Genomic DNA, 25,639 nt, shown 5'->3' with positions numbered 1-25,639 from the left:
GCGCACTATGGGGCGCGGGGGGTTTCACGGCGCTGCCCCGCAGGCGATGTGAGCATCGGGATCAAGTGCGCGCCGGGCGTTGTGGGTCCGGCCGAGGCCGACGTCGACTTCGACATCATCCGGAACGACAACGACACCTTCACGGTGCGGTACACCCCCCGCGGCGCCGGCGCCTACACCATCATGGTGCTCTTCGGGGACCAGGTCAGCCACCTGCGGTCCTGAGCGCTGCTACTGGGGTCCTGAGCGCTGATATTGGGGTCCTGAGCGCTGATATTGGGGTCCTGAGCGCTGATATTGGGGTCCTGAGCGCTGATATTGGGGTCCAGAGCACTGATTTAGGGTGCAAAGCGCTGGTTTGGGGCTGGTTTGGGTTGGTTTGGGTTGGTTTGGGTTGGTTTGGGGCTGGTTTGGGTTGGTTTGGGTTGGTTTGGGGCTGGTTTGGGTTGGTTTGGGTTGGTTTGGGGCTGGTTTGGGGCTGGTTTGGGTTGGTTTGGGCTGGTTTGGGGCTGGTTTGGGTTGGTTTGGGGTTGGTTTGGGTTGGTTTGGGCCGGTTTGGGCCGGTTTGGGGCTGGTTTGGGCTGGTTTGGGTTGGTTTGGGCTGGTTTGGGCCGGTTTGGGGCTGGTTTGGTGCTGGTTTGGGTTGGTTTGGGTTGGTTTGGGGCTGGTTTGGTGCTGGTTTGGGTTGGTTTGGGTTGGTTTGGGTTGGTTTGGGGCTGGTTTGGGTTGGTTTGGGTTGGTTTGGGCTGGTTTGGGTTGGTTTGGGGCTGGTTTGGGTTGGTTTGGGTTGGTTTGGGGCTGGTTTGGGTTGGTTTGGGGCTGGTTTGGGCTGGTTTGGGGTTGGTTTGGGTTGGTTTGGGGTTGGTTTGGGTTGGTTTGGGCCGGTTTGGGCCAGTTTGGGGCTGGTTTGGGCTGGTTTGGGTTGGTTTGGGCTGGTTTGGGTTGGTTTGGGTTGGTTTGGGGCTGGTTTGGTGCTGGTTTGGGTTGGTTTGGGTTGGTTTGGGGCTGGTTTGGGTTGGTTTGGGCTGGTTTGGGGCTGGTTTGGGTCCCAAAGCGTTGATTTCGGGTTCCCCCAGGCCACCCCCACCAGCCCCATCCGGGTCAAGGTGGATCCCTCACACGACGCCAGCAAGGTGAAGGCGGAGGGGCCCGGCCTGAGCCGCTCTGGTGAGTGCCGGGGGGGGGGGGGGGGGGGGGCCCAGTGGGGTTTTGGGGACCCCCCTGACCCCGTCCCCCCCCCCCCCAGGCGTGGAGCTGGGGAAACCAACGCAGTTCACGGTGAACGCCAAGGCCGGGGGGCGCGGGGCCCTCGACGTGCAGGTGACGGGGACCGGGAAGGGGGAGCCCGTGAAGGACCTGGAGCTCATCGACAACCTCGACGGCACCCACACGGTCAAGTACACCCCAGTGCAGCAGGTACGGCCCCCATAGGCACCAATGCGCCCCAGTGCAGCAGGTACGGCCCCCATAGGCACCAATGCACCCCAGTGCAGCAGGTACGGCCCCCATAGGCACCAATGCACCCCAGTGCAGCAGGTACGGCTCCCATGGGCACCAATGCGCCCCAGTGCAGCAGGTACGGCCCCCATAGCCACCAATGCGCCCCAGTGCAGCAGGTACGGCCCCCATAGGCACCAATGCGCCCCAGTGCAGCAGGTACGGCCCCCATAGGCACCAATGCACCCCAGTGCAGCAGGTACGGCCCCCATAGGCACCAATGCGCCCCAGTGCAGCAGGTACGGCTCCCATGGGCACCAATGCACCCCAGTGCAGCAGGTACGGCCCCCATAGGCACCAATGCACCCCAGTGCAGCAGGTACGGCTCCCATGGGCACCAATGCACCCCAGTGCAGCAGGTACGGCCCCATAGGCACCAGTGCAGCAGGTATGGACCCATAGGCACTAATGCACCCCAATGCAGCAGGTACAGCCCCCATAGGCACCAATGCGCCCCAGTGCAGCAGGTACGGCCCCCATAGGCACCAATGCGCCCCAGTGCAGCAGGTACGGCCCCATAGGCACCAGTGCAGCAGGTATGGACCCATAGGCACTAATGCACCCCAATGCAGCAGGTACAGCCCCCATAGGCACCAATGCGCCCCAGTGCAGCAGGTACGGCCCCATAGGCACCAGTGCAGCAGGTATGGACCCATAGGCACTAATGCACCCCAATGCAGCAGGTACAGCCCCATAGACACTCCTGCACCCCAAACCTCCTATTGCCATGGGAGTAACCCCCCTCCATGATACCCTTAGGGGGGGGCCATGGGGCACCCCCTGAGCTCCCGCTCTCCCCTCCCAGGGTAACTTGGGGGTCGCAGTGACCTATGGGGGTGACCCCATCCCCAAGAGCCCCTTCACCGTGGGGGTGGCCCCAGGCGTGGACCTGAGCAAGATCAAGGTCTCCGGCCTGGATGAGAGTACGTGGGGGGGGGCTGGGGGGGGCCATGGGGCTGGGGGGGTCAGACCCCATTTACAGGAGGGTTGGGGGGCAATGAGGGAGCTGGGGATGGGGGGGAGTGGGGACCCCCCTTTGGGGATGGGAGGGGCCTGAGGAGCTGGGGGTGATGACGGGGGGGGGGGAATGGGGCCTCCCTCCCCATAGATGACTTGGGGGGGGTTGGGGCAGGAGGCAGCCCCCCATTTGTGGTGCAGCCCCTGTTTTGGGGTCCATCCCCCCTGTTTCGGGGTCCATCCCCCCCCCCCCCCCCCCCCCCGTTAATGGTCTCTTCCATCGCAGAGCCGGAGGTGGGGCGGGAGCAGGAGGTGCGCGTGCAGTGGCGCGGCGCCGGCGGCGGCGGCCGCGTGGGGGCGCGCGTGAGCGGCCCTTCCCGCCAGCCCGCGCCCTGCGCCGTGGAGCCCGGCCCGGACGGCGCCAGCCTCGTGCGCTACGTCCCGCGCGAGGAGGGCGCGCACAGCCTCGAGCTCACGTACGACGGCGCCCCCCTGCCCGGGAGCCCCTTCCCGGTCCAGGCCGTGCCCGCGCCGCCGGACCCGGCCAAGGTGGGGATGGGGAATGGGGAACACCCCCCCAAACACCCCCAAACACCGCCTGCAATGGGGACCCCCCCAAACACCCCCAAACACCGCCTGCAATGGGGACCCCCCCAAACACCCCCAAACACCGCCTGCAATGGGGACCCACCCAAACACCGCCTGCAATGGGGACCCCCCCAAACACCCCCAAACACCGCCTGCAATGGGGACCCCGTCAAACACCCCCCCCAAACACCCCCAAACACCGCCTGCAATGGGGACCCCCCCAAACACCCCCAAACACCGCCTGCAATGGGGACCCCCCCAAACACCCCCAAACACCGCCTGCAATGGGGACCCCGTCAAACACCCCCCCCAAACACCCCCAAACACCGCCTGCAATGGGGACCCCCCCAAACACCCCCAAACACCGCCTGCAATGGGGACCCCGTCAAACACCCCCCCCAAACACCCCCAAACACCGCCTGCAATGGGGACCCCCCCAAACACCCCCAAACACCGCCTGCAATGGGGACCCCCCCAAACACCCCCAAACACCGCCTGCAATGGGGACCCCGTCAAACACCCCCCCCAAACACCCCCAAACACCGCCTGCAATGGGGACCCCCCCAAACACCCCCAAACACCGCCTGCAATGGGGACCCCCCAAACACCCCCAAACACCGCCTGCAATGGGGACCCCCCCAAACACCCCCCCCAAACACCCCCAAACACCGCCTGCAATGGGGACCCCCCCAAACACCCCCAAACACCGCCTGCAATGGGGACCCCCCCAAACACCCCCAAACACCGCCTGCAATGGGGACCCCCCAAACACCCCCAAACACCGCCTGCAATGGGGACCCCGTCAAACACCCCCCCCAAACACCCCCAAACACCGCCTGCAATGGGGACCCCGTCAAACACCCCCCCCAAACACCCCCAAACACCGCCTGCAATGGGGACCCCGTCAAACACCCCCCCCAAACACCCCCAAACACCGCCTGCAATGGGGACCCCGTCAAACACCCCCCCCAAACACCCCCAAACACCGCCTGCAATGGGGACCCCCCCAAACACCCCCAAACACCGCCTGCAATGGGGACCCCCCCAAACACCCCCAAACACCGCCTGCAATGGGGACCCCGTCAAACACCCCCCCAAACACCCCCAAACACCGCCTGCAATGGGGACCCCGTCAAACACCCCCCCCAAACACCCCCAAACACCGCCTGCAATGGGGACCCCCCCAAACACCCCCAAACACCGCCTGCAATGGGGACCCCGTCAAACACCCCCCCAAACACCCCCAAACACCGCCTGCGCCCCCAAACACCCGCTGCAATGGGCAATGGGGACCCCAAAACACCCAAGGGGCTCTAAAGGGGGGCTCCCTCTGCCCGTGCCCCCCCCCATAACACATCCTCTGCTCCCCCCCCCCAGGTGCGCGCCTTCGGGCCGGGGCTGCAGGGGGGGCTGCCGGGGGTCCCGGCGCCCTTCACCATCGACACCAAAGGCGCCGGCACCGGGGGCCTGGGGCTGACGGTGGAGGGGCCCTGCGAGGCCAAGATCGAGTGCGTGGACAACGGGGACGGGACGTGCTCCGTGTCCTACCTGCCCACCGAGCCCGGCGACTACAACATCAACATCCTCTTTGCCGGCGCCCACGTGCCGGGGTCCCCGTTCCGCGCCCCGGTGCGAGCCCCCTTCGACGCCTCCAAGGTGACGTGCTCGGGGCCGGGGCTGGAGGGGGCCACGGCCGGGCAGGCCGGGCACTTCCGCGTGGATTGCAGCCGCGCCGGCAGCGCCGAGCTCACCATCGGCATCGCCTCGGAGGCGGGCGCCCGCGCCGAGGTGCGCGTGGAGGATAACGGCGACGGCACCTACACCATCGCCTACACCCCGCTGAGCCCCGGCGTCTACACCATCACCGTGGAGTACGGCGGGCAGCCCGTGCCGCACTTCCCCAGCAAGGTCCGCGTGGAGCCCGCGGTGGACACGGCCGGGGTCAAGGTCTATGGGCCTGGAGTGGAGGGAGAAGGTGAGAGCGGGGTGCGGGGTACCATTGATGGACCCAACACAACACCCATTGATGGACCCAACACAACACCCATTGATGGACCCAACACAACACCCATTGATGGACCCAACACAACACCCATTGATGGACCCAACACAACACCCATTGATGGACCCAACACAACACCCATTGATGGACCCAACACAACACCCATTGATGGGCACCAACACAGCGCCCATTGATGGGCACCAACACAGCGCCCATTGATGGACCCAACACAGCACCCATTGATGGGCACCAACACAGCACCCATTGATGGGCACCAACACAGCGCCCATTGATGGGCACCAACACAGCGCCCATTGATGGGCACCAACACAGCGCCCATTGATGGGCACCAACACAGCGCCCATTGATGGGCACCAACACAGCGCCCATTGATGGACCCAACACAGCGCCCATTGATGGGCACCAACACAGCACCCATTGATGGACCCAACACAGCGCCCATTGATGGACCCAACACAACACCCATTGATGGGCACCAACACAACACCCATTGATGGACCCAACACAACACCCATTGATGGGCACCAACACAGCGCCCATTGATGGACCCAACACAACACCCATTGATGGACCCAACACAGCGCCCATTGATGGACCCAACACAGCACCCATTGATGGACCCAACACAACACCCATTGATGGACCCAACACAGCGCCCATTGATGGACCCAACACAGCACCCATTGATGGACCCAACGCAACACCCATTGATGGGCACCAACACAGCGCCCATTGATGGACCCAACACAGCGCCCATTGATGGACCCAACACAACACCCATTGATGGGCACCAACACAGTGCCCATTGATGGACCCAACACAGCACCCATTGATGGACCCAACACAACACCCATTGATGGGCACCAACACAGCGCCCACTGATGGACCCAACACAACACCCATTGATGGGCACCAACACAACACCCATTGATGGACCCAACACAACACCCATTGATGGACCCAACACAACACCCATTGCTGATTGACACCCACCCAGCACCCATTGATGACTGACACCCACCCAGCACCCATTGATGACTGACACCCACCCAGCACCCATTGATGACTGACACCCAGCACCCATTGATGACTGACACCCACACAGCACCCATTGATGACTGACACCCACCCAGCACCCATTGATGACTGACACCCACCCAGCACCCATTGATGACTGACACCCAACCAGCACCCATTGATGACTGACACCCAGCACCCATTGATGACTGACACCCAGCACCCATTGATGACTGACACCCAGCACCCATCAATGGCCCCCAGCTCAGCTCCCTCTCTCCCCCTTCCAGGCGTGTTCCGGGAGGCGGTGACTGAGTTCGATGTGGACGCCCGGGCCCTCACCAAGGTGGGGGGGCCCCACGTGAAGGCTTCGGTGTCCAACCCCTCCGGGAACGTCACCGAGACCTTCGTGGAGGACCGGGGCGATGGCACCTACCACGTGGAGTACACCCCCTATGAGGAGGGTGAGCAGCGGGGCGGGGGGATGCCCCACTGTGTTCCCCATGCCCATGGGGCGATGTCCCTATGGGGTGATGTCCCTATGGGGCGATGTCCCCGCTGTGTTCCCCATGGCCGTGGGGTGATGTCCCTATGGGGCGATGCCCCATTGTGTTCCCCATGGCCATGGGGTGATGTCCTTATGGGGCGATGTCCCCACTGTGTTCCCCATGACCATGGGGTGATGTCCCTATGGGGCGATGTCCCCACTGTGTTCCCCATGGCCATGGGGTGATGTCCCTATGGGGCGATGTCCCCACTGTGTTCCCCATGACCATGGGGTGATGTCCCTATGGGGCGATGTCCCCGCTGTGTTCCCCATGGCCATGGGGTGATGTCCCTATGGAGCGATGTCCCCGCTGTGTTCCCCATGACCATGGGGTGATGTCCCTATGGGGCGATGTCCCCACTGTGTTCCCCATGGCCATGGGGTGATGTCCCTATGGGGCGATGTCCCCACTGTGTTCCCCATGACCATGGGGTGATGTCCCTATGGAGCGATGTCCCCGCTGTGTTCCCCATGACCATGGGGTGATGTCCCTATGGGGCGATGTCCCCGCTGTGTTCCCCATGGCCATGGGGTGATGTCCCTATGGGGCGATGTCCCCGCTGTGTTCCCTATGACCATGGGGTGATGTCCCTATGGGGCGATGTCCCCGCTGTGTTCCCCATGGCCATGGGGTGATGTCCCTATGGGGCGATGTCCCCGCTGTGTTCCCCATGGCCATGGGGTGATGTCCCTATGGGGCGATGTCCCCGCTGTGTTCCCCATGACCATGGGGTGATGTCCCTATGGGGCGATGTCCCCACTGTGTTCCCCATGGCCATGGGGTGATGTCCCTATGGGGCGATGTCCCCGCTGTGTTCCCCATGGCCATGGGGTGATGTCCCTGGGGGGTGCCCCCCAGGCCTGCACACGGTGGACGTGAGCTACGCCGGGAGCCCGGTGCCCCACAGCCCCTTCCGCGTGCCCGTCACCGAGGGCTGCGACCCCGCGCGCGTCCGCGTCCATGGGCCCGGCCTGCAGAGCGGCACCACCAACCAGCCCAACCGCTTCACCGTGGAGACCCGGTGAGAGCCCCCGGCCCCACGGCCTGCCCATGGCTGCCCCATAGCACCCACTGCCTGCCCATGGCTGCCCCATAGCGCCCACAGCCTGCCCATGGCTGCCCCATAGCGCCCACAGCCTGCCCATGGGTACCCCATAGCGCCCACAGCCTGCCCATGGGTGCCCCATAGCACCCACAGCCTGCCCGTGGGTGCCCCATAGCACCCACAGCCTGCCCGTGGGTGCCCCATAGCGCCCACGGCCTGCCCGTGGGTACCCCATAGCACCCACAGCCTGCCCATGGGTGCCCCATAGCGCCCACAGCCTGCCCATGGGTACCCCATAGCGCCCACTGCCTGCCCGTGGATGCCCCATAGCGCCCACAGCCTGCCCATGGCTGCCCCATAGCGCCCACAGCCTGCCCGTGGATGCCCCATAGCACCCACAGCCTGCCCGTGGATGCCCCCAGTCATCCCCATACCCCACATCCTGCCCTGGTGCCCCCCAAACCCCATCCCTGCTGCCCCCAAGTCACCCCCATGCCCAAACCTCCCCCCCCCCATGGTGGGGTTTGGGGGTGCCCCTGACCCCCAGCTCCCCCCCCAGGGGTGCTGGCACGGGGGGGCTGGGCCTGGCCGTGGAGGGCCCCTCGGAGGCCAAGATGTCCTGCACGGACAACAAGGACGGGAGCTGCTCCGTCGAGTACGTCCCCTACGAGCCGGGCACCTACAGCCTCAACGTCACCTACGGAGGCCACCAGGTCCCCGGTGAGCGCCCGGGGGGGCCAGCGGTGCGGCGGGGACCCCCTCTGCGCCCCATAGCTCATGGTGTCCGCCCCCTATAGGGAGCCCATTCAAGGTGCCGGTGACGGACGTGGTGGACGCGACCAAGGTGAAATGCGTGGGGCCGGGGCTGACGCCGGGCGCCGTCAGGGCCAACGTCCCGCAGAGCTTCACCGTGGACGCCAGCAAGGCCGGGGTGGCCCCCTTGGATGTGAAGGTGCAGGGACCCAAAGGTAGCGTGGTTGGAGGCCGGTATCTGGTGGAACAACCCCAGGTTCCAGTATAGGTTGGGGAACGACCTGGTAGAGAGCAGTGCAGGGGAGAGGGACCTGGGGGTCCTAGTGGACAGCAGGATGACCATGAGCCAACACTGTGCCCTTGTGGCCAAGAAGGCCAATGGCATCCTGGGGTGTATTAGAAGGGGGGTGGTCAGTAGGTCGAGAGAGGTCCTCCTTCCCCTCTACTCTGCCCTGGTGAGACCGCATCTGGAATATTGTGTCCAGTTCTGGGCCCCTCAGTTCAAGAAGGACAGGGACCTGCTGGAGAGAGTCCAGCGCAGGGCAACTAAGATGATGAAGGGAGTGGAGCATCTCCCTTATGAGGAAAGGCTGAGGGAGCTGGGTCTCTATAGTTTGGAGAAGAGGAGACTGCGGGGGGACCTTATTAGTGTATATAAATATATAAAGGGGGAGTGTCACGAGGATGGAGCCAGGCTCTTCTCAGTGGCAAACTATGATAGGACAAGGGGTAATGGGTACAAACTGGAACACAAGAGGTTCCACTTAAACTTGAGAAGAAACTTCTTCTCAGTGAGGGTGACAGAACACTGGAACAGGCTGCCCAGGGGGGCTGTGGAGTCTCCTCTGGAGCCATTCCTGTGACACCTCCCTGTGTAAGCTCATCCCGGGGTTCCTGCTCCGGCGCGGGGATCGCACTGGGTGATCTCTTGAGGCCCCTTCCGATCTCTGGCATAGGGTGACAGTGTGACACTGTGAGCGGGGGGCACCCGAGGGAGTGCGGCTCACAGGGGCTGGGCTGCCCCTGCTGCAAAGGGATGCGGGTGAAGGGTGTCCTGGGGGTGCCGGGATGGGGGGGGGGGGGGGGGGGGGCATCCCATGCGTGGCTTTGGGGTGCCCATGTGGGCTCTAGGGTGTCCCATAGGGCTCCCCCCCCCCCGTAGGTGTGGTGGAGCCGGTGGAGGTGGCGGACAACGGGGACGGGACCCAGCGCGTGAGCTACGTCCCGAGCCGCGAGGGGCCCTACAGCATCTCCGTGCGCTACGGCGACGAGGAGGTGCCCCGCAGGTACCGGGGGGGGGACGGGGGGACGTGGGACCCGGGGGGGGTGCCCAGGGGAGGAGCCGGGGGGGGGGGGGCTCTGCTCTGACCCCCCCCCCCATGGTGCCCCCCCGCAGCCCGTTCAAGGTGAAGGCGCTGCCCACCCATGACGCCAGCAAGGTGAAGGCGAGCGGCCCCGGGCTCAACACCACCGGGGTCCCGGCCAGCCTGCCCGTGGAGTTCACCATCGACGCCAAGGACGCGGGCGAGGGGCTCCTGGCCGTGCAGATCACTGTGAGGCACGGGGGGGCATCGGGGGGGGGCCCATAGGGCTCTACAGGGGGTCTCTGGGTGCCATGGGTGATGCGCACGGTGCCATGGGTGATGCGCACGGTGCCATTGGTGATGCACACGGTGCCATGGGTGATGCGCACGGTGCCATTGGTGATGCACACGGTGCCATGGGTGATGCGCACGGTGCCATTGGTGATGCGCATGGTGCCATGGGTGCTGCGCATGGTGCCATTGGTGATGCACACGGTGCCATGGGTGATGCGCACGGTGCCATGGGTGATGCGCACGGTGCCATGGGTGATGCGCACGGTGCCATGGATGATGCGCACGGTGCCATTGGTGATGCGCACGGTGCCATTGGTGATGCACACGGTGCCATGGGTGATGCACACGGTGCCATTGGTGATGCGCACAGTGCCATGGGTGATGCACACGGTGCCATGGGTGCTGCACACGGTGCCATTGGTGATGCGCACGGTGCCATGGGTGATGCGCACGGTGCCATTGGTGATGCGCACGGTGCCATGGGTGCTGCGCATGGTGCCATTGGTGATGCACACGGTGCCATTGGTGATGCGCACGGTGCCATTGGTGATGCACACGGTGCCATGGGTGATGCGCACGGTGCCATTGGTGATGCACACGGTGCCATGGGTGATGCACACGGTGCCGTGGGTGATGCACACGGTGCCATGGGTGATGCACACGGTGCCATTGGTGATGCACACGGTGCCATTGGTGATGCACACGGTGCCATGGGTGATGCACACGGTGCCGTGGGTGATGCGCACGGTGCCATGGGTGCTGCACACGGTGCCATTGGTGATGCGCACGGTGCCATGGGTGATGCGCACGGTGCCATTGGTGATGCGCACGGTGCCATGGGTGCTGCGCATGGTGCCATTGGTGATGCACACGGTGCCATTGGTGATGCGCACGGTGCCATTGGTGATGCACACGGTGCCATGGGTGATGCGCACGGTGCCATTGGTGATGCACACGGTGCCATGGGTGATGCACACGGTGCCGTGGGTGATGCACACGGTGCCATGGGTGATGCACACGGTGCCGTGGGTGATGCACACGGTGCCATTGGTGATGCACACGGTGCCATGGGTGATGCGCACGGTGCCATGGGTGATGCACACGGTGCCATGGGTGATGCACACGGTACCATGGGTGATGCACACGGTGCCATGGGTGATGCACACGGTACCATGGGTGATGCACACGGTGCCATTGGTGATGCGCACGGTGCCATGGGTGATGCACACGGTGCCATGGGTGATGCGCACGGTGCCATGGGTGATGCACACGGTGCCATGGGTGATGCGCACGGTGCCATGGGTGACGCACACGGTGCCATGGGTGACGCGCACGGTGCCATGGGTGATGCACACGGTGCCATGGGTGATGCGCACGGTGCCATTGGTGATGCGCACAGTGCCATTGGTGATGCGCACGGTACCATTGGTGATGCGCACGGTGCCATGGGTGATGCACACGGTGCCATTGGTGATGCGCACGGTGCCATGGGTGATGCACACGGTACCATGGGTGATGCACACGGTGCCATTGGTGATGCGCACGGTGCCATGGGTGATGCACACGGTGCCATTGGTGATGCGCACGGTGCCATGGGTGATGCGCACGGTGCCATGGGTGATGCGCACGGTACCATGGGTGATGCACACGGTGCCATTGGTGATGCACCGCGCAGGGGGTGTTTGGGTACCATGGGCATCACCAAGGATGCTCAGCGCTGAGGCCTGGTGCTGGCTGCACCCCGGCTCCCCCCCTGCCACCCCATTCCCGTTCTCCCGCAGGATCCCGAGGGGAAGCCCAAGAAGGCGTCGATCCGGGACAACCAGGACGGGACGTACACGGTGTCCTACGTGCCGGACATGACCGGGCGCTACACCATCCTCATCAAGTACGGGGGGGACGAGATCCCCTACTCCCCGTACCGCATCCGCGCCGTGCCCGCCGGCGACGCCAGCAAGTGCACGGTCACCGGTACGCACGCGCCCGCGCCGGGCTCAGCACCGCCGGGGGGGGGCTGTGGGGGGGGCTGGGGGGGCCTCACGTGTGTTTCACTGATTTCTTGCTTCTCTGCCCCCCCACGCCCGCCCCACATCCCCCCCCCCCCCCCCCCCACGCTGCTGTAGTCTCCATCGGAGGTCACGGCTTAGGTAAGCTCATTGCATGGCTCGCCTGGCGTCGGGGTGCATGCGTGACCCCCCCTGCACCCCCAAAGTGCCCCCAGCCCTTGGGGGCACCCCCTTTACTCCCCATATAGCGATGAGGGCCCCCCACCCAGCCAATCAGGGCTTGACTTGGGGGGGTCCAAGCCTTGTTTGAGATGGGGGGTCCCCCCCGGCTGCTTCAAGAACAGGGGCCCACCTTTGTAATGGGGGGGTGTTCCCCCCCACCTCATTCACTTGGGGGGGGTCCCCCTTGGTGCAGTTGGGGGCAATGAGCTGGGGGTGCCTCAATAACCCCCATTACCCCCTCCCCATGGCACGAGTCGAGCATCCCCGTGCTCAGCCCATGGGGGGGTACCAAGGGCTCAGTTTGGGGGCACTGGAGGCCCACACTGGGGTGACCCCCCCACCCCATCCATGGGGCCCTCAATCACCCCCCCCCCCCCCAATCCTGCAGGGGACGGGCTGGGCCCCACGATCCAGCTCGGGGAGGAGACGGTGATCACGGTGGACGCGAAGGCGGCGGGCAAGGGGAAGGTGACCTGCAGCGTCTGCACCCCCGACGGCTCCGAGGCCGACGTGGACGTGGTGGAGAACGCGGACGGCACCTTCGACATCTTCTACACGGCGCCGCAGCCCGGCAAGTACGTGATCTGCGTGCGCTTCGGCGGCGAGCACATCCCCAACAGCCCCTTCCAGGTCATGGTGAGTGCGGGGCGGGCACGGGACACAAAGGGGACACGAAGGGACGGGGAGCAGGGAGGAGACAGGGATGGGGAGGGGATGGGCAGGGATGGGGCAGGGAATGGGGAGGGGATGGGCAGGGGATGGGGCAGGGAATGGGGAGGGGATGGGCAGGGAATGGGCAGGGATGGGACAGGGAACAAGAAGGGGATGGAACAGGGGATGGGCAGGGATGGGGCAAGGAATGGGCAGGGATGGGGCAAGGGACAAGAAGGGGATGGGTAGGGGACAGAAAGGGGACAAGAAGTGACAGGGGACAAGCAAGGATGGGCAGGGAATGGGCATGGATGGGCAGGGGATGGAGCAGGGAATGGGGAGGGATGGGGCAGGAGACAGGAAGGGGACAAGAAGGGACACGGAACGCGGTTGGGTAGGGGACGTGCAGGGTGCGAGGGGGCACAGGGGGGGCACAGGGCCCGGTTGGGGGTCCCGGCACCCAATGGGGTTCCCCCCCGGCGCAGGCGACGGAGCGGGCGCTGCTGGGGGTGAACGGGCTGGACATGGCCGGGCTGCGCCCCTTCGACCTCGTCATCCCCTTCACCATCAAGAAGGGCGAGATCACGGGTGAGGGGGGGGCACCCCAAAGCAATGCGGGTCTATGGGGGCCTCCCCTGTGGCAGGGTCCTCCTGGAGGTCCCCATCCCCTCCCCAAGTCGTCCCCACGCTGTGGGGCACCCATGGGTGCCCGCAGCGCCCCCCCCTGAGCCGCGCTGCCCCCCCAGGGGAGGTGCGGATGCCCTCGGGGAAGGTGGCCAAGCCGGACATCACCGACAACAAGGACGGGACGGTGACGGTTCGGTTCGCGCCCACCGAGGCCGGGCTGCACGAGATGGACATCCGCTACGAGAGCATGCACATCCCAGGTGGGGGGGCCGGGGGGGGGGCTTTGGGGGCACCCTCTTGAAGCATCCCAGCACCGCGGCTGCCTGCATCCCGCCCCGTCTCCATGGCAACCGGCCCGCATCCACCAGCATCCTCCATGGCGCTATGGGGGGGGTGTCTCCGTGCCCCCCAACACCCCCTTTGTGTGTGTCCCCCCCCCCCCGCAGGCAGCCCCCTTCAGTTCTATGTGGACTACGTGAACAGCGGCCACGTCACCGCCTACGGCCCCGGCCTCATCCACGGCACCGTGAACAAACCGGCCTCCTTCACCGTCAACACCAAGGATGCCGGCGAGGGTGAGCCCGGGGGGTGCCCCCCAGCGCCCCGGAGCCCCCGAGCCCCCCCTCACGGTGCGTGCCCCCCCCAGGAGGGCTGTCGCTGGCTGTGGAGGGGCCCTCCAAGGCGGAGCTGAGCTGCACGGACAACCAGGACGGGACGTGCAGCGTCTCCTACCTGCCCGTGCTGCCCGGGGACTACAGCATCGTGGTCAAGTACAACGAGAAGCACATCCCCGGGAGCCCCTTCACCGCCCGCATCACCGGTACCCGACCGCGGGGCAAGGGGGGGGGCCGTGGGGGGCAATGAGGGGCAATGGGGGGCAATGGGGGGCAATGGGGGGCAATGAGGGGCAATGGGGGGCAATGGGAGGCGATGGGAGGCGATGGGGGGCAATGGGAGGCAATGGGAGGCAATGGGAGGCGATGGGAGGCAATGGGGGGAGGCGGTAGGATGCAGTGGGGTACAATAGGAGGCAATGGGGTGCAATAGGAGGCAATGGGGAGCAATGGGAGGCAATGGGGGGCAATGGGAGGCAATGGGAGGCAATGGGGTGCAATGGGGGGCAATGGGAGGCAATGGGAGGCAATGGGAGGCGATGGGAGGCGATGGGAGGCAATGGGGGGAGGCGGTAGGATGCAGTGGGGTACAATAGGAGGCAATGGGGTGCAATGGGGAGCAATGGGAGGCAATGGGATGCACTGGGGTACAATAGGAGGCAATGGGAGGCAATGGGGTGCAATGGGAGGCAATGGGGAGCAATGGGAGGCGATGGGATGCAGTGGGGTACAATAGGAGGCAATGGGGTGCAATGGGAGGCACTGGGGTGCAATGGGAGGCGATGGAGGGCGCCGTGGGGCGCCATGGGGCTCACGGCTCCATCCCGCAGGTGACGACAGCCTGCGCCTGTCCCACCTCAAGGTGGGCGCCTCGGCCGACATCCCCCTGGACCTGGGCGAGACGGACCTGAGCCAGCTGACGGCCACGGTCACGGCGCCCTCGGGCCGCAAGGAGCCCTGCCAGCTCAAGCGCCTGCGCAACGGCCACATCGGTGCGGGCCACGGGGAGAGCAGCCACAGCGGGCAGCCCCAGAGCCCATATCCCTGTATCCCCATACCCCTGTATCCCCATATCCCCATACCCCTGTATCCCCATACCCCTGTATCCCCATATCCCCATACCCCTGTATCCCCATACCCCTGTATCCCCATATCCCCATACCCCTGTATCCCTGTATCCCCATACCCCTGTATCCCCATATCCCCATACCCCTGTATCCCCATACCCCTGTATCCCTGTATCCCCATACCCCTGTATCCCTGTATCCCCATACCCCTGTATCCCCATATTCCCATACCCCTGTATCCCCATACCCCTGTATCCCCATATCCCCATACCCCTGTATCCCCATACCCCTGTATCCCTGTATCCCCATACCCCTGTATCCCCATACCCCTGTATCCCTGTATCCCCATACCCCTGTATCCCTGTATCCCCATACCCCTGTATCCCCATATCCCCATACCCCTGTATCCCCATACCCCTGTATCCCCATATCCCCATACCCCTGTATCCCTGTATCCCCATACCCCTGTATCCCCATATCCCCATACCCCTGTATCCCCATACCCCTGTATCCCTGTATCCCCATACCCCTGTATCCCCATATCCCCATACCCCTGTATCCCTGTATCCCCATACCCCTGTATCCCCATATCCCCATACCCCTGTATCCCCATACCCCTGTATCCCTGTATCCCCATATCCCTGCATCCCCATACCCCTGTATCCCCATATCCCCATACCCCTGTATCCCCATACCCCTGTATCCCTGTATCCCCATACCCCTGTATCCCCATATCCCCATACCCCTGTATCCCCATATCCCCATACCCCTGTATCCCCATACCCCTGTATCCCCATATCCCTGCATCCCCATACCCCTGTATCCCCATATCCCCATACCCCTGTATCCCCATACCCCTGTATCCCTGTATCCCCATACCCCTGTATCCCCATATCCCCATACCCCTGTATCCCCATACCCCTGTATCCCCATACCCCTGTATCCCCATATCCCCATACCCCTGTATCCCCATACCCCTGTATCCCCATACCCCTGTATCCCTGTATCCCCATACCCCTGTATCCCCATACCCCTGTATCCCCGTATCCCCATACCCCTGTATCCCCATACCCCCGTATCCCTGTATCCCCATATCCCCATACCCCTGTATCCCCATATCCCCATACCCCTGTATCCCCATATCCCCATACCCCTGTATCCCCATACCCCTGTATCCCCATACCCCCATGTCCCCGTACCCCCGTGTCCCACATCCCTGTCCCTGTGCCGCCGCAGGGATCTCCTTCGTGCCGCAGGAGGTGGGGGAGCACCTCGTGCACGTGCTGCGGGGGGGGCAGCCGCTGCCGCGCAGCCCCATCGCCGTCACCATCAGCCAGGCCGAGCTGGGCGACGCCGCCCGCGTGCGCGTGGCGGGGCCGGGCCTGCGCGAGGGCCGCACCTTCGAGCCCGCGCACTTCACCATCGACACCCGCGATGCCGGTACCTGCACCCCCTGTGGCACCCAGAGCGCCCCCCGTGGCACCCAGAGCATCCCCTGTGGCACCCAGAGCGCCCCCTGTGGCACCCAGAGCATCCCCTATGGCACCCAGAGCATCCCCTATGGCACCCAGAGCGCCCCCTGTGGCACCCAGAGCATCCCCTATGGCACCCAGAGCATCCCCTATGGCACCCAGAGCATCCCCCTATGGCACCCAGAGCATCCCCCTATGGCACCCAGAGCATCCCCTATGGCACCCAGAGCATCCCCCTATGGCACCCAGAGCATCCCCCTATGGCACCCAGAGCGCCCCCTGTGGCACCCAGAGCATCCCCTATGGCACCCAGAGCATCCCCCTATGGCACCCAGAGCATCCCCTATGGCACCCAGAGCATCCCCCTATGGCACCCAGAGCATCCCCTATGGCACCCAGAGCATCCCCCTATGGCACCCAGAGCATCCCCCTATGGCACCCAGAGCATCCCCTATGGCACCCAGAGCGCCCCCTGTGGCACCCAGAGCATCCCCCTGTGACACCCAGAGCATCCCCCTATGGCACCCAGAGCATCCCCTATGGCACCCAGAGCATCCCCCTATGGCACCCAGAGCATCCCCCTGTGACACCCAGAGCATCCCCCTGTGGCACCCAGAGCATCCCCTATGGCACCCAGAGCATCCCCCTGTGGCACCCAGAGCATCCCCCTGTGGCACCCAGAGCATCCCCTATGGCACCCAGAGCATCCCCCTATGGCACCCAGAGCATCCCCCTATGGCACCCAGAGCGCCCCCTGTGGCACCCAGAGCGCCCCCTGTGGCACCCAGAGCATCCCCAGAGCACCCATAGCATCCCCACAGCACCCATAGCATCCCCACAGCACCCAGAGCATCCCCACAGCACCCATAGCATCCCCAGAGCACCCATAGCATCCCCTTCGAGCCATGCACTTCACCACTACTCAAGTACCACCCCTGACCCCCCCATAGCACCCCCTGTAGCCGCCCCCCACCACAGTGTCCCCATCACCCCCTCCCTCTGGCCCCGTCACAAGCAGGGGGTGTCAGCTCCCTGCGAGGGGGTCCCCAGTGACGCCGCTGTGCCCCATGGCAGGCTATGGGGGGCTGAGCCTGTCCATCGAGGGCCCCAGCAAGGTGGACATCAGCACGGAGGAGCTGGAGGACGGGACGTGCCGCGTCTCCTACTGCCCCACGGAGCCCGGCAACTACATCATCTCCCTCAAGTTCGGCGACCAGCACGTGCCCGGTGCGCCCCGCCCGGGGGGGGCCTCCATGGGGGGGCCGATGGGGTCTATGGAGGGATCTGTGGCGTCTATGGGGTCTATGGGGGGTCTATGGGGTGTCTATGGGTTCTATGGGGTCTATGGGGTGTCTATGGGTTCTATGGGGTCTATGGGGTGTTTATGTTATCTATAGGGGTCTATGGGATCTATGGGTGTCTATGGGTTCTATGGGGTCTATGGGGTGTCTATGGGATCTATGGGGGTCTATGGGGTGTTTATGTTATCTATAGAGGTCTATGGGATCTATGGGTGTCTATGGGTTCTATGGGATCTATGGGTGTCTATGGGTTCTATGGGGTCTATGGGGTGTCTATGGGATCTGTGTGGGTCTATGGGGTGTCTATGGGTTCTATGGGGTCTATGGGGTGTCTATGGGTTCTATGGGGTCTATGGGGTGTCTATGGGTTCTATGGGGTCTATGGGGTGTCTATGGGTTCTATGGGGTCTATGGGGTGTCTATGGGTTCTATGGGGTCTATGGGGTGTTTATGTTATCTATAGGGGTCTATGGGATCTATGGGTGTCTATGGGTTCTATGGGGACTATGGGGTGTCTATGGGATCTATGGGGGTCTATGGGGTGTTTATGTTATCTATAGAGGTCTATGGGATCTATGGGTGTCTATGGGTTCTATGGGGTCTATGGGGTGTTTATGGGATCTATGGGGTCTATGGGGTGTCTATGGGTTCTATGGGGTCTATGGGGTGTTTATGGGATCTATGGGGTCTATGGGGTGTCTATGGGATCTATGGGGGTCTATGGGGTGTTTATGTTATCTATAGGGGTCTATGGGATCCATGGGGGTCTATGGGTTCTATGGGGTCTATGGGGTGTTTATGGGATCTATGGGGTCTATGGGGTTTCTATGGGGTCTATGGGGTCTATGGGATCTATGGGGGTCTATGGGTTCTATGGGGTCTATGGGGTGTCTATGGGATCTATGGGGGTCTATGGGGTGTCTATGGGATCTATGGGTGTCTATGGGTTCTATGGGGTCTATGGGGTGTGTGACGCCCCCCTGGCCCCCCAGGGAGCCCGTTCTCGGTGAAGGTGACGGGCGAGGGCCGGGTGAAGGAGAGCATCACGCGCCGGCGCCGTGCCCCCCCCGAGGCCAGCGTGGGCTCTGCCTGCGACCTCAGCCTCAAAGTGCCCGGTGAGGGACGGGGGGGGGCCCAGGGGGTCCTATGGGGGGACCCCAAGGACACATGGGTGGGACCCCAATGATGTATGGGGTAACCCAGTGACCCTGAGCATCCCCATTGACCCATGGTGGGAGGGCCCCAATGATGTATGGGGTAACCCAGTGACCCTGAGCATCCCCATTGACCCATGGTGGGAGGGCCCCAATGATGTATGGGGTAACCCAGTGACCCTGAGCATCCCCATTGACCCATGGTGGGGGGGCCCCAATGATGTATGGGGTAACCCAGTGACCCTGAGCATCCCCATTGACCCATGGTGGGGGGGCCCCAATGATGTATGGGGTAACCCAGTGACCCTGAGCATCCCCATTGACCCATGGGGGTGACCCCACTGACCCATGGAGGGGACCCCAACGCCCCCCCCTGCTCTCCCACCACAGGGGTGCAATGGGGGGGCCCTGGCTCCCCCTGACCCCCCCCCCCGTCCCCGCAGAGCTGAGCGAGCACGAGGTGACGGCGCTGGTCACGGGCCCCTCGGGGCAGGCGGTGGCGGCGCAGGCGCTGGAGGGCGAGGGGGGTGCCTACAGCATCCGCTTCGTGCCGGCCGAGACCGGGGTGCACTCGGTCAGCGTCAAGGACCGGGGCCAGCACGTGCCCGGGAGCCCCTTCCAGTTCACCGTGGGGCCGCTGGGCGAGGGCGGCGCGCACAAGGTCCGAGCGGGGGGACCCGGCCTGGAGCGCGCCGAGGCGGGGGTGCCTGGTGAGTGGGGGGGCCCCCAACAGTGACACAGACAGCCCTAAACCCGATAGAGACAGCCCTAAACCTGGGACAGATACACCTGGACCTGATCGATACACCTAAACCTGATAGATACACCTAAACATGATATAGATACACCTAAACATGATAGAGACAGCCCTAAACCTGGGACAGATACGCCTGAACCTGAGAGATACACCTAAACCTGAGACAGACAGACCTAAACAGGATATAGATACACCTAAACCTGATATACACCTAAACTGATACAGATACACCTAAACATGATAAATACACCTAAACCCAACCTGAACCCCTTAAACCTGATAGAGATACACCTAAACTGAGACAGATACACCTAAACCTCATATACACACACCTAAACCTGATAGAAACACTCCTAAACCTGATAGAGACACCCCTGAACCTGAGACAGTGACACCTAAACCTGACCTGAACCCCTTACACCTGATAGAGAGACACCTAAACCGATACAGATACACCTAAACATGATAGACACCCCTAAACCTGAGATACACCTGAACCTGAAACAGATATACCTGAACCTCAGAGAGATACACCTAAACTGGTACAGATACACCTAAACCTGATACACCCCTAAACATGACCCACACCCCGTAAACATGACCCAGACACCCCAAACCTGACCCAGAGCCCCCAAAACCCACTGCAGCTGCCCCTCCATCCCTCCCATCCCCTCCTGACCTGTCCCCGTATCCCACACACCGGCTTACAACTGGGGGGGGTCCTGGGGGGGGTCCCAGCCCTTTGGGGCTCCCTGACCCCCCTCTTTGTGCCCCCCCCCAGCCGAGTTCAGCATCTGGACACGGGAGGCGGGCGCCGGGGGCCTCTCCATCGCCGTGGAGGGCCCCAGCAAGGCCGAGATCGCCTTCGAGGACCGCAAGGACGGCTCCTGCGGCGTCTCCTACGTGGTGCAGGAGCCGGGTACGGGCACGGGGGGGCGCTGTAGAGCGACACGGAACGGGGGCGCACGGCGGTCGCGGCGCAGTGACCGTGTGCGGACACGGGGCGGCGCTGCTGAGGCGGCACGGAACGGGCTCTCTATGGGGGGGGGGGGCGCTGCGTAAGGGACCTATAGGGGTACAGCGGGGGCCCCCCCACCCCAGCCCGGTGCCACGTCCCGGTGTCCCCGCAGGTGACTACGAGGTGTCGGTGAAGTTCAACGAGGAGCACATCCCCGAGAGCCCGTTCGTGGTGGCGGCGGCGGCGCCCTGCGATGCTGCTCGGCGCCTCACTGTTTCTAGCCTTCAGGTGAGGCACCGGGAGAAACCCCCCCCCAGCGCCGGGGGCGGCAGGGCCAGCGCCGGGCGGGACACAGAGAGCGGATAGGGGGGGTTTGGGGGGGTCTAAGGGGGACAATGGAGCCAAATAGGGGGGTTTGGGGGGGTCTAAGGGGGACAATGGAGCCAAATAGGGGGGTTTGGGGGGGTCTAAGGGGGACAATGGAGCCAAATAGGGGGGTTTGGGGGGGTCTAAGGGGGACAATGGAGCCAAATAGGGGGGTTTGGGGGGGCCTAAGGGGGACAATGGAGCCAAATAGGGGGGTTTGGGGGGGTCTAAGGGGGACAATGGAGCCAAATAGGGGGGTTTGGGGGGGTCTAAGGGGGACAATGGAGCCAAATAGGGGGGTTTGGGGGGGTCTAAGGGGGACAATGGAGCCAAATAGGGGGGTTTGGGGGGGTCTAAGGGGGACAGTGGAGCCAAATAGGGGGGTTTGGGGGGGTCTAAGGGGGACAGTGGAGCCAAATAGGGGGGTTTAGGGGGGTCTAAGGGGGACAATGGAGCCAAATAGGGGGGTTTGGGGGGGTCTAAGGGGGACAATGGAGCCAAATAGGGGGGTTTGGGGGGGTCTAAGGGGGACAGTGGATCCAAATACAGGGATTTAAGGGGGTCTAAAAGGGACAACGGAGCCAAATAGGGGGGTTTAAGGGGATATGGAACCAAATAGGGGGTTTAGGGGGGTCTAAGGGGGATAGGGGAGCCGTATAGGGGGATTTAGGAGGTCTAAGGGGGGACAATGGAGCCAAATAGGGGGGTTTAGGGGGATATAGAACGTATAGGGGGGTTTAGGATGGGTCTCAGGGGGATAATGGAGCCACATAGAGGGGTTCAGGGGGCTCAAGGGGGTCTTAGGGGGATAATGGAGCTGTGTAGGGGGGTCTCAGGGGGCATAGGGGTGATAATGGAGCCATATAGAGGGATTGAGAGGGGTTTAAGGGGGTCTCAGGGGGAAAACTGAGCCCCATCAGGGAGTTTAGGGGGACGGTGGAGGCACGTAGCGGGGTCAGGAGGGGTTTGGGGTGTCTCTAGGGGACAAGGCAGCTCTAGCAGGGACTTCAGCGGGGTTTTGGGGTGCCTTTAGGGTCAGCGTAGCCCCATAGTGGGGCTTAGTGGGGTTTGGGGCACAGCAGAGCCTCAGTCAGGTCCCGGGGGGGTTGGAGCTGGTTTTGGGGTCCCCGCGCTGGCCAGGCTGCCCCCCCCCCCCAAACCGGGGGGTCCCCGGGGGTTTCTCCCGTGTCTCTTTTAAAGGCTATTAACAGCCCCCCCCCACTTTGGGGGTCACCCCGGGGCTGGGGGGGCCTTAGCGGGAGCGAGCGGCCCCCCAAAACCCCCCCTGCACCCCCAAAGCGGGGCCGGGGTCCCCCACTCGCTCCCACTAAACCCCCTAACCCCATAAGGTAAGTGGGATATGGACGGGGTCCCAACACCCCCAAACCCTGCGGCACCCCAAAACCGGGGTGAGTTCCCCCCCCCCGGGTTATTCGGGGTGAGGATTTGGGGGTGTCACCTCCCTGGGGGGATTAATTTGCACCCCAGGTTTTGGGGTGCAGCCCCCCCATCCTTTCGGGGGGGGGTTAAACCTCTTTAAGCTGGGCTTTGATGCTGGAGGGCGGCAATGCCGGGTTCTGTCCCCCTCCTCCCTGTACTTGGGGGTGCCCCCCCAGTTTGGGGGTGCCCCCCCCCCCCGCTGATGGTCTCTGCCCCCCCAGGAGTCGGGGCTCAAGGTTCACCAACCCGCGTCCTTCGCCGTGAGCCTCAATGGGGCCAAGGGCGCGCTGGACGCCAAAGTGCACAGCCCCTCGGGGGCGCTGGAGGAGTGCCACATCACCGAGGTCACCGAAGGTGAGGGGGGGCCCCCCGAACCCCCCCGTGTGCCCCCCGAGCCCCGCAATGGGCTTGCCCAAACCCCTCTGCCCTCCGCTGTGGGCGCCTGGGCTGAACCACTTCTGGCTCATGATGGGGGGGGGCACAGCCCGTGTGGGGCTGGAAGGAGGCTTTAGGGTCCCCTCTCACTTTAGGAGGGCGATTTTGCCCCCGAACAAGTACGCAGTGCGGTTCATCCCACGGGTCCATTGGTGTCCATGGGGTCCATTGATGTCTATTGCGTCAGTTGACATCTATGGGGGTCTCTGACCCCATTGCCCCCCATTGCCCCCCCAGACAAGTATGCAGTGCGGTTCGTCCCGCTGGTCCATTGATGTCTGTGGGGTTTCATTGATGTCTATGGGGGTCCATTGATGTCTATGGGGGTTCATTGGTGTCTATGGGGGTTCATTGGTGTCTATGGGGTCCCTGACCCCATTGCCCCCCATTGCCCCCCCAGAGAAGTATGCAGTGTGGTTCATCCCGCTGCTCCATTGATGTCTATGGGGTTTCATTGATGTCTATGGGGGTTCATTGGTGTCTATGGGGTCCCTGACCCCATTGCCCCCCATTGCCCCCCCAGACAAGTATGCAATGCGGTTCATCCCGCTGGTCCATTGATGTCTGTGGGGTTTCATTGATGTCTATGGGGGTCCATTGATGTCTATGGGGGTTCATTGGTGTCTATGGGGGTTCATTGGTGTCTATGGGGTCCCTGACCCCATTGCCCCCCATTGCCCCCCCAGAGAAGTATGCAGTGTGGTTCATCCCGCTGCTCCATTGATGTCTATGGGGTTTCATTGATGTCTATGGGGGTTCATTGGTGTATATGGGGTCCCTGACCCCATTGCCCCCCATTGCCCCCCCAGACAAGTACGTGGTGCGGTTCATCCCGCTGCTCCATTGATGTCTATGGGGTTTCATTGATGTCTATGGGGGTTCATTGATGTCTATGGGGGTCCATTGATGTCTATGGGGGTTCATTGGTGTCTATGGGGTTTCATTGATGTCTATGGGGGTTCATTGATGTCTATGGGGGTCCATTGGTGTCTATGGGGTCCCTGACCCCATTGCCCCCCATTGCCCCCCCAGACAAGTACGCGGTGCGGTTCATCCTGCTGCTCCATTGATGTCTATGGGGTTTCATTGATGTCTATGGGGGTCCATTGATGTCTATGGGGTTTCATTGATGTCTATGGGGGTTCATTGATGTCTATGGGGGTTCATTGGTGTCTATGGGGTCCCTGACCCCATTGCCCCCCATTGCCCCCCCAGACAAGTACGCGGTGCGGTTCATCCCGCTGCTCCATTGATGTCTATGGGGTTTCATTGATGTCTATGGGGGTTCATTGATGTCTATGGGGGTCCATTGGTGTCTATGGGGTCCCTGACCCCATTGCCCCCCATTGCCCCCCCAGACAAGTACGCGGTGCGGTTCATCCCGCGGGAGAACGGGGTCTATTCCATCGACGTCAAGTTCGAGGGCTCGCACATCCCCGGGAGCCCCTTCAAGGTGCGCGTGGGGGAGCCGGGCCAGGCCGGGGACCCGGGGCTCGTCTCTGCCTACGGCCCGGGCCTGGAGGGCGGCACCACAGGTAAGGACCGCGCGGGGGCGCTGTGGGGCCCCGCCGGGCTCTATGGGGGGTCGGGGGGCTCCCTATGGGGTTTGGGGGGCTGCGGGGGCTCTGTGGGGTCGTAGTGGACCTCATGGAGCTGGGGGGGTCTCATGCGGTTGTAGAGGACCTTGGGGGCTGGGGGCCTCCCCAGGGGTTTGGGTGCCTCTGGGTGGTTTTGGGGTGTCTCATTGTGTTTCAGGCAGGTTTGGGGCTGTTTTGGGGCTGCTTCAGGCAGGTTTGGGGCTGTTTTGGGGCTGTTTCAGGCAGGTTTGGGGCTGTTTCAGGCAGTTTGGGGGCTGTTTTGGGGCTGCTTCAGGCAGGTTTGGGGCTGTTTCAGGCAGGTTTGGGGCTGTTTTGGGGCTGCTTCAGGCAGGTTTGGGGCTGTTTCAGGCAGTTTTGGGGCTGTTTCAGGCAGGTTTGGGGCTGTTTTGGGGCTGTTTCAGGCAGGTTTGGGGCTGTTTCAGGCAGGTTTGGGGCTGTTTTGGGGCTGTTTCAGGCAGGTTTGGGGCTGTTTTGGGGCTGTTTCAGGCAGGTTTGGGGCTGTTTCAGGCAGGTTTGGGGCTGGTTTGGGGCTGTTTCAGGCAGGTTTGGGGCTGTTTTGAGGCTGTTTCAGGCAGGTTTGGGGCTGTTTCAGGCAGGTTTGGGGCTGGTTTGGGGCTGTTTCAGGCAGTTTGGGGGCTGTTTCGGTGCTGGTTTTGGGGTCCCTGCCCATGTTTCGGGGCCCCCCCCAGGCTCCCCGGCAGAGTTCGTGGTGAACACGTCCAAGGCGGGCCCCGGGGCTCTGGCCGTCACCATCGAGGGCCCGTCCAAGGTGAAGATGGAGTGCAGGGAGTGCGCCGAGGGCTACCGCGTGTCCTACACCCCCATGGCCCCCGGCAGCTACCTCATCGCCATCAAGTTCGGGGGCCCCCACCACATCGTGGGCAGCCCCTTCAAGGCCAAGATCACCGGTAATGGGGGGGCACCGGGGCCGGGGGGGGGCTTTGG

General features: G+C 63.4%; 1 protein-coding gene across 2 annotated transcripts in view; it reads left to right on the top strand.

Moving 5' to 3' along the window:
- FLNA (filamin A) overlaps positions 1-25,639 on the top strand; it is a 57,408-nt gene that overhangs the window by 27,663 nt on the left and 4,106 nt on the right. The window contains exons 17-44 of one of the 2 annotated variants that reach the window (XM_080635886.1): positions 44-204; positions 1,077-1,167; positions 1,247-1,416; positions 2,303-2,420; positions 2,741-3,003; positions 4,420-5,017; positions 6,373-6,546; positions 7,489-7,651; positions 8,235-8,395; positions 8,473-8,643; positions 9,591-9,714; positions 9,825-9,981; positions 11,808-11,997; positions 12,643-12,890; positions 13,391-13,493; positions 13,652-13,792; positions 13,979-14,107; positions 14,179-14,352; positions 14,977-15,138; positions 16,450-16,653; positions 17,760-17,912; positions 18,979-19,101; positions 19,584-19,850; positions 20,679-20,816; positions 21,028-21,143; positions 22,883-23,015; positions 24,455-24,631; positions 25,384-25,602. In XM_080635886.1, coding sequence (XP_080492012.1) covers positions 44-204; positions 1,077-1,167; positions 1,247-1,416; positions 2,303-2,420; positions 2,741-3,003; positions 4,420-5,017; positions 6,373-6,546; positions 7,489-7,651; positions 8,235-8,395; positions 8,473-8,643; positions 9,591-9,714; positions 9,825-9,981; positions 11,808-11,997; positions 12,643-12,890; positions 13,391-13,493; positions 13,652-13,792; positions 13,979-14,107; positions 14,179-14,352; positions 14,977-15,138; positions 16,450-16,653; positions 17,760-17,912; positions 18,979-19,101; positions 19,584-19,850; positions 20,679-20,816; positions 21,028-21,143; positions 22,883-23,015; positions 24,455-24,631; positions 25,384-25,602 — 5,028 coding nt within the window. Of the gene's footprint in view, positions 1-43; positions 205-1,076; positions 1,168-1,246; positions 1,417-2,302; positions 2,421-2,740; positions 3,004-4,419; positions 5,018-6,372; positions 6,547-7,488; positions 7,652-8,234; positions 8,396-8,472; positions 8,644-9,590; positions 9,715-9,824; positions 9,982-11,807; positions 11,998-12,642; positions 12,891-13,390; positions 13,494-13,651; positions 13,793-13,978; positions 14,108-14,178; positions 14,353-14,976; positions 15,139-16,449; positions 16,654-17,759; positions 17,913-18,978; positions 19,102-19,583; positions 19,851-20,678; positions 20,817-21,027; positions 21,144-22,882; positions 23,016-24,128; positions 24,380-24,454; positions 24,632-25,383; positions 25,603-25,639 lie in introns of those variants that run through there. The other variant, XM_080635887.1, reaches the window with a different exon arrangement.

This window comes from Psittacula echo (assembly GCF_963264785.1).
Source record: "Psittacula echo genome assembly, chromosome: 28".
Lineage (NCBI taxonomy): Eukaryota > Metazoa > Chordata > Aves > Psittaciformes > Psittacidae > Psittacula > Psittacula echo.
This window is presented reverse-complemented; position numbering and strand designations above follow the sequence as displayed.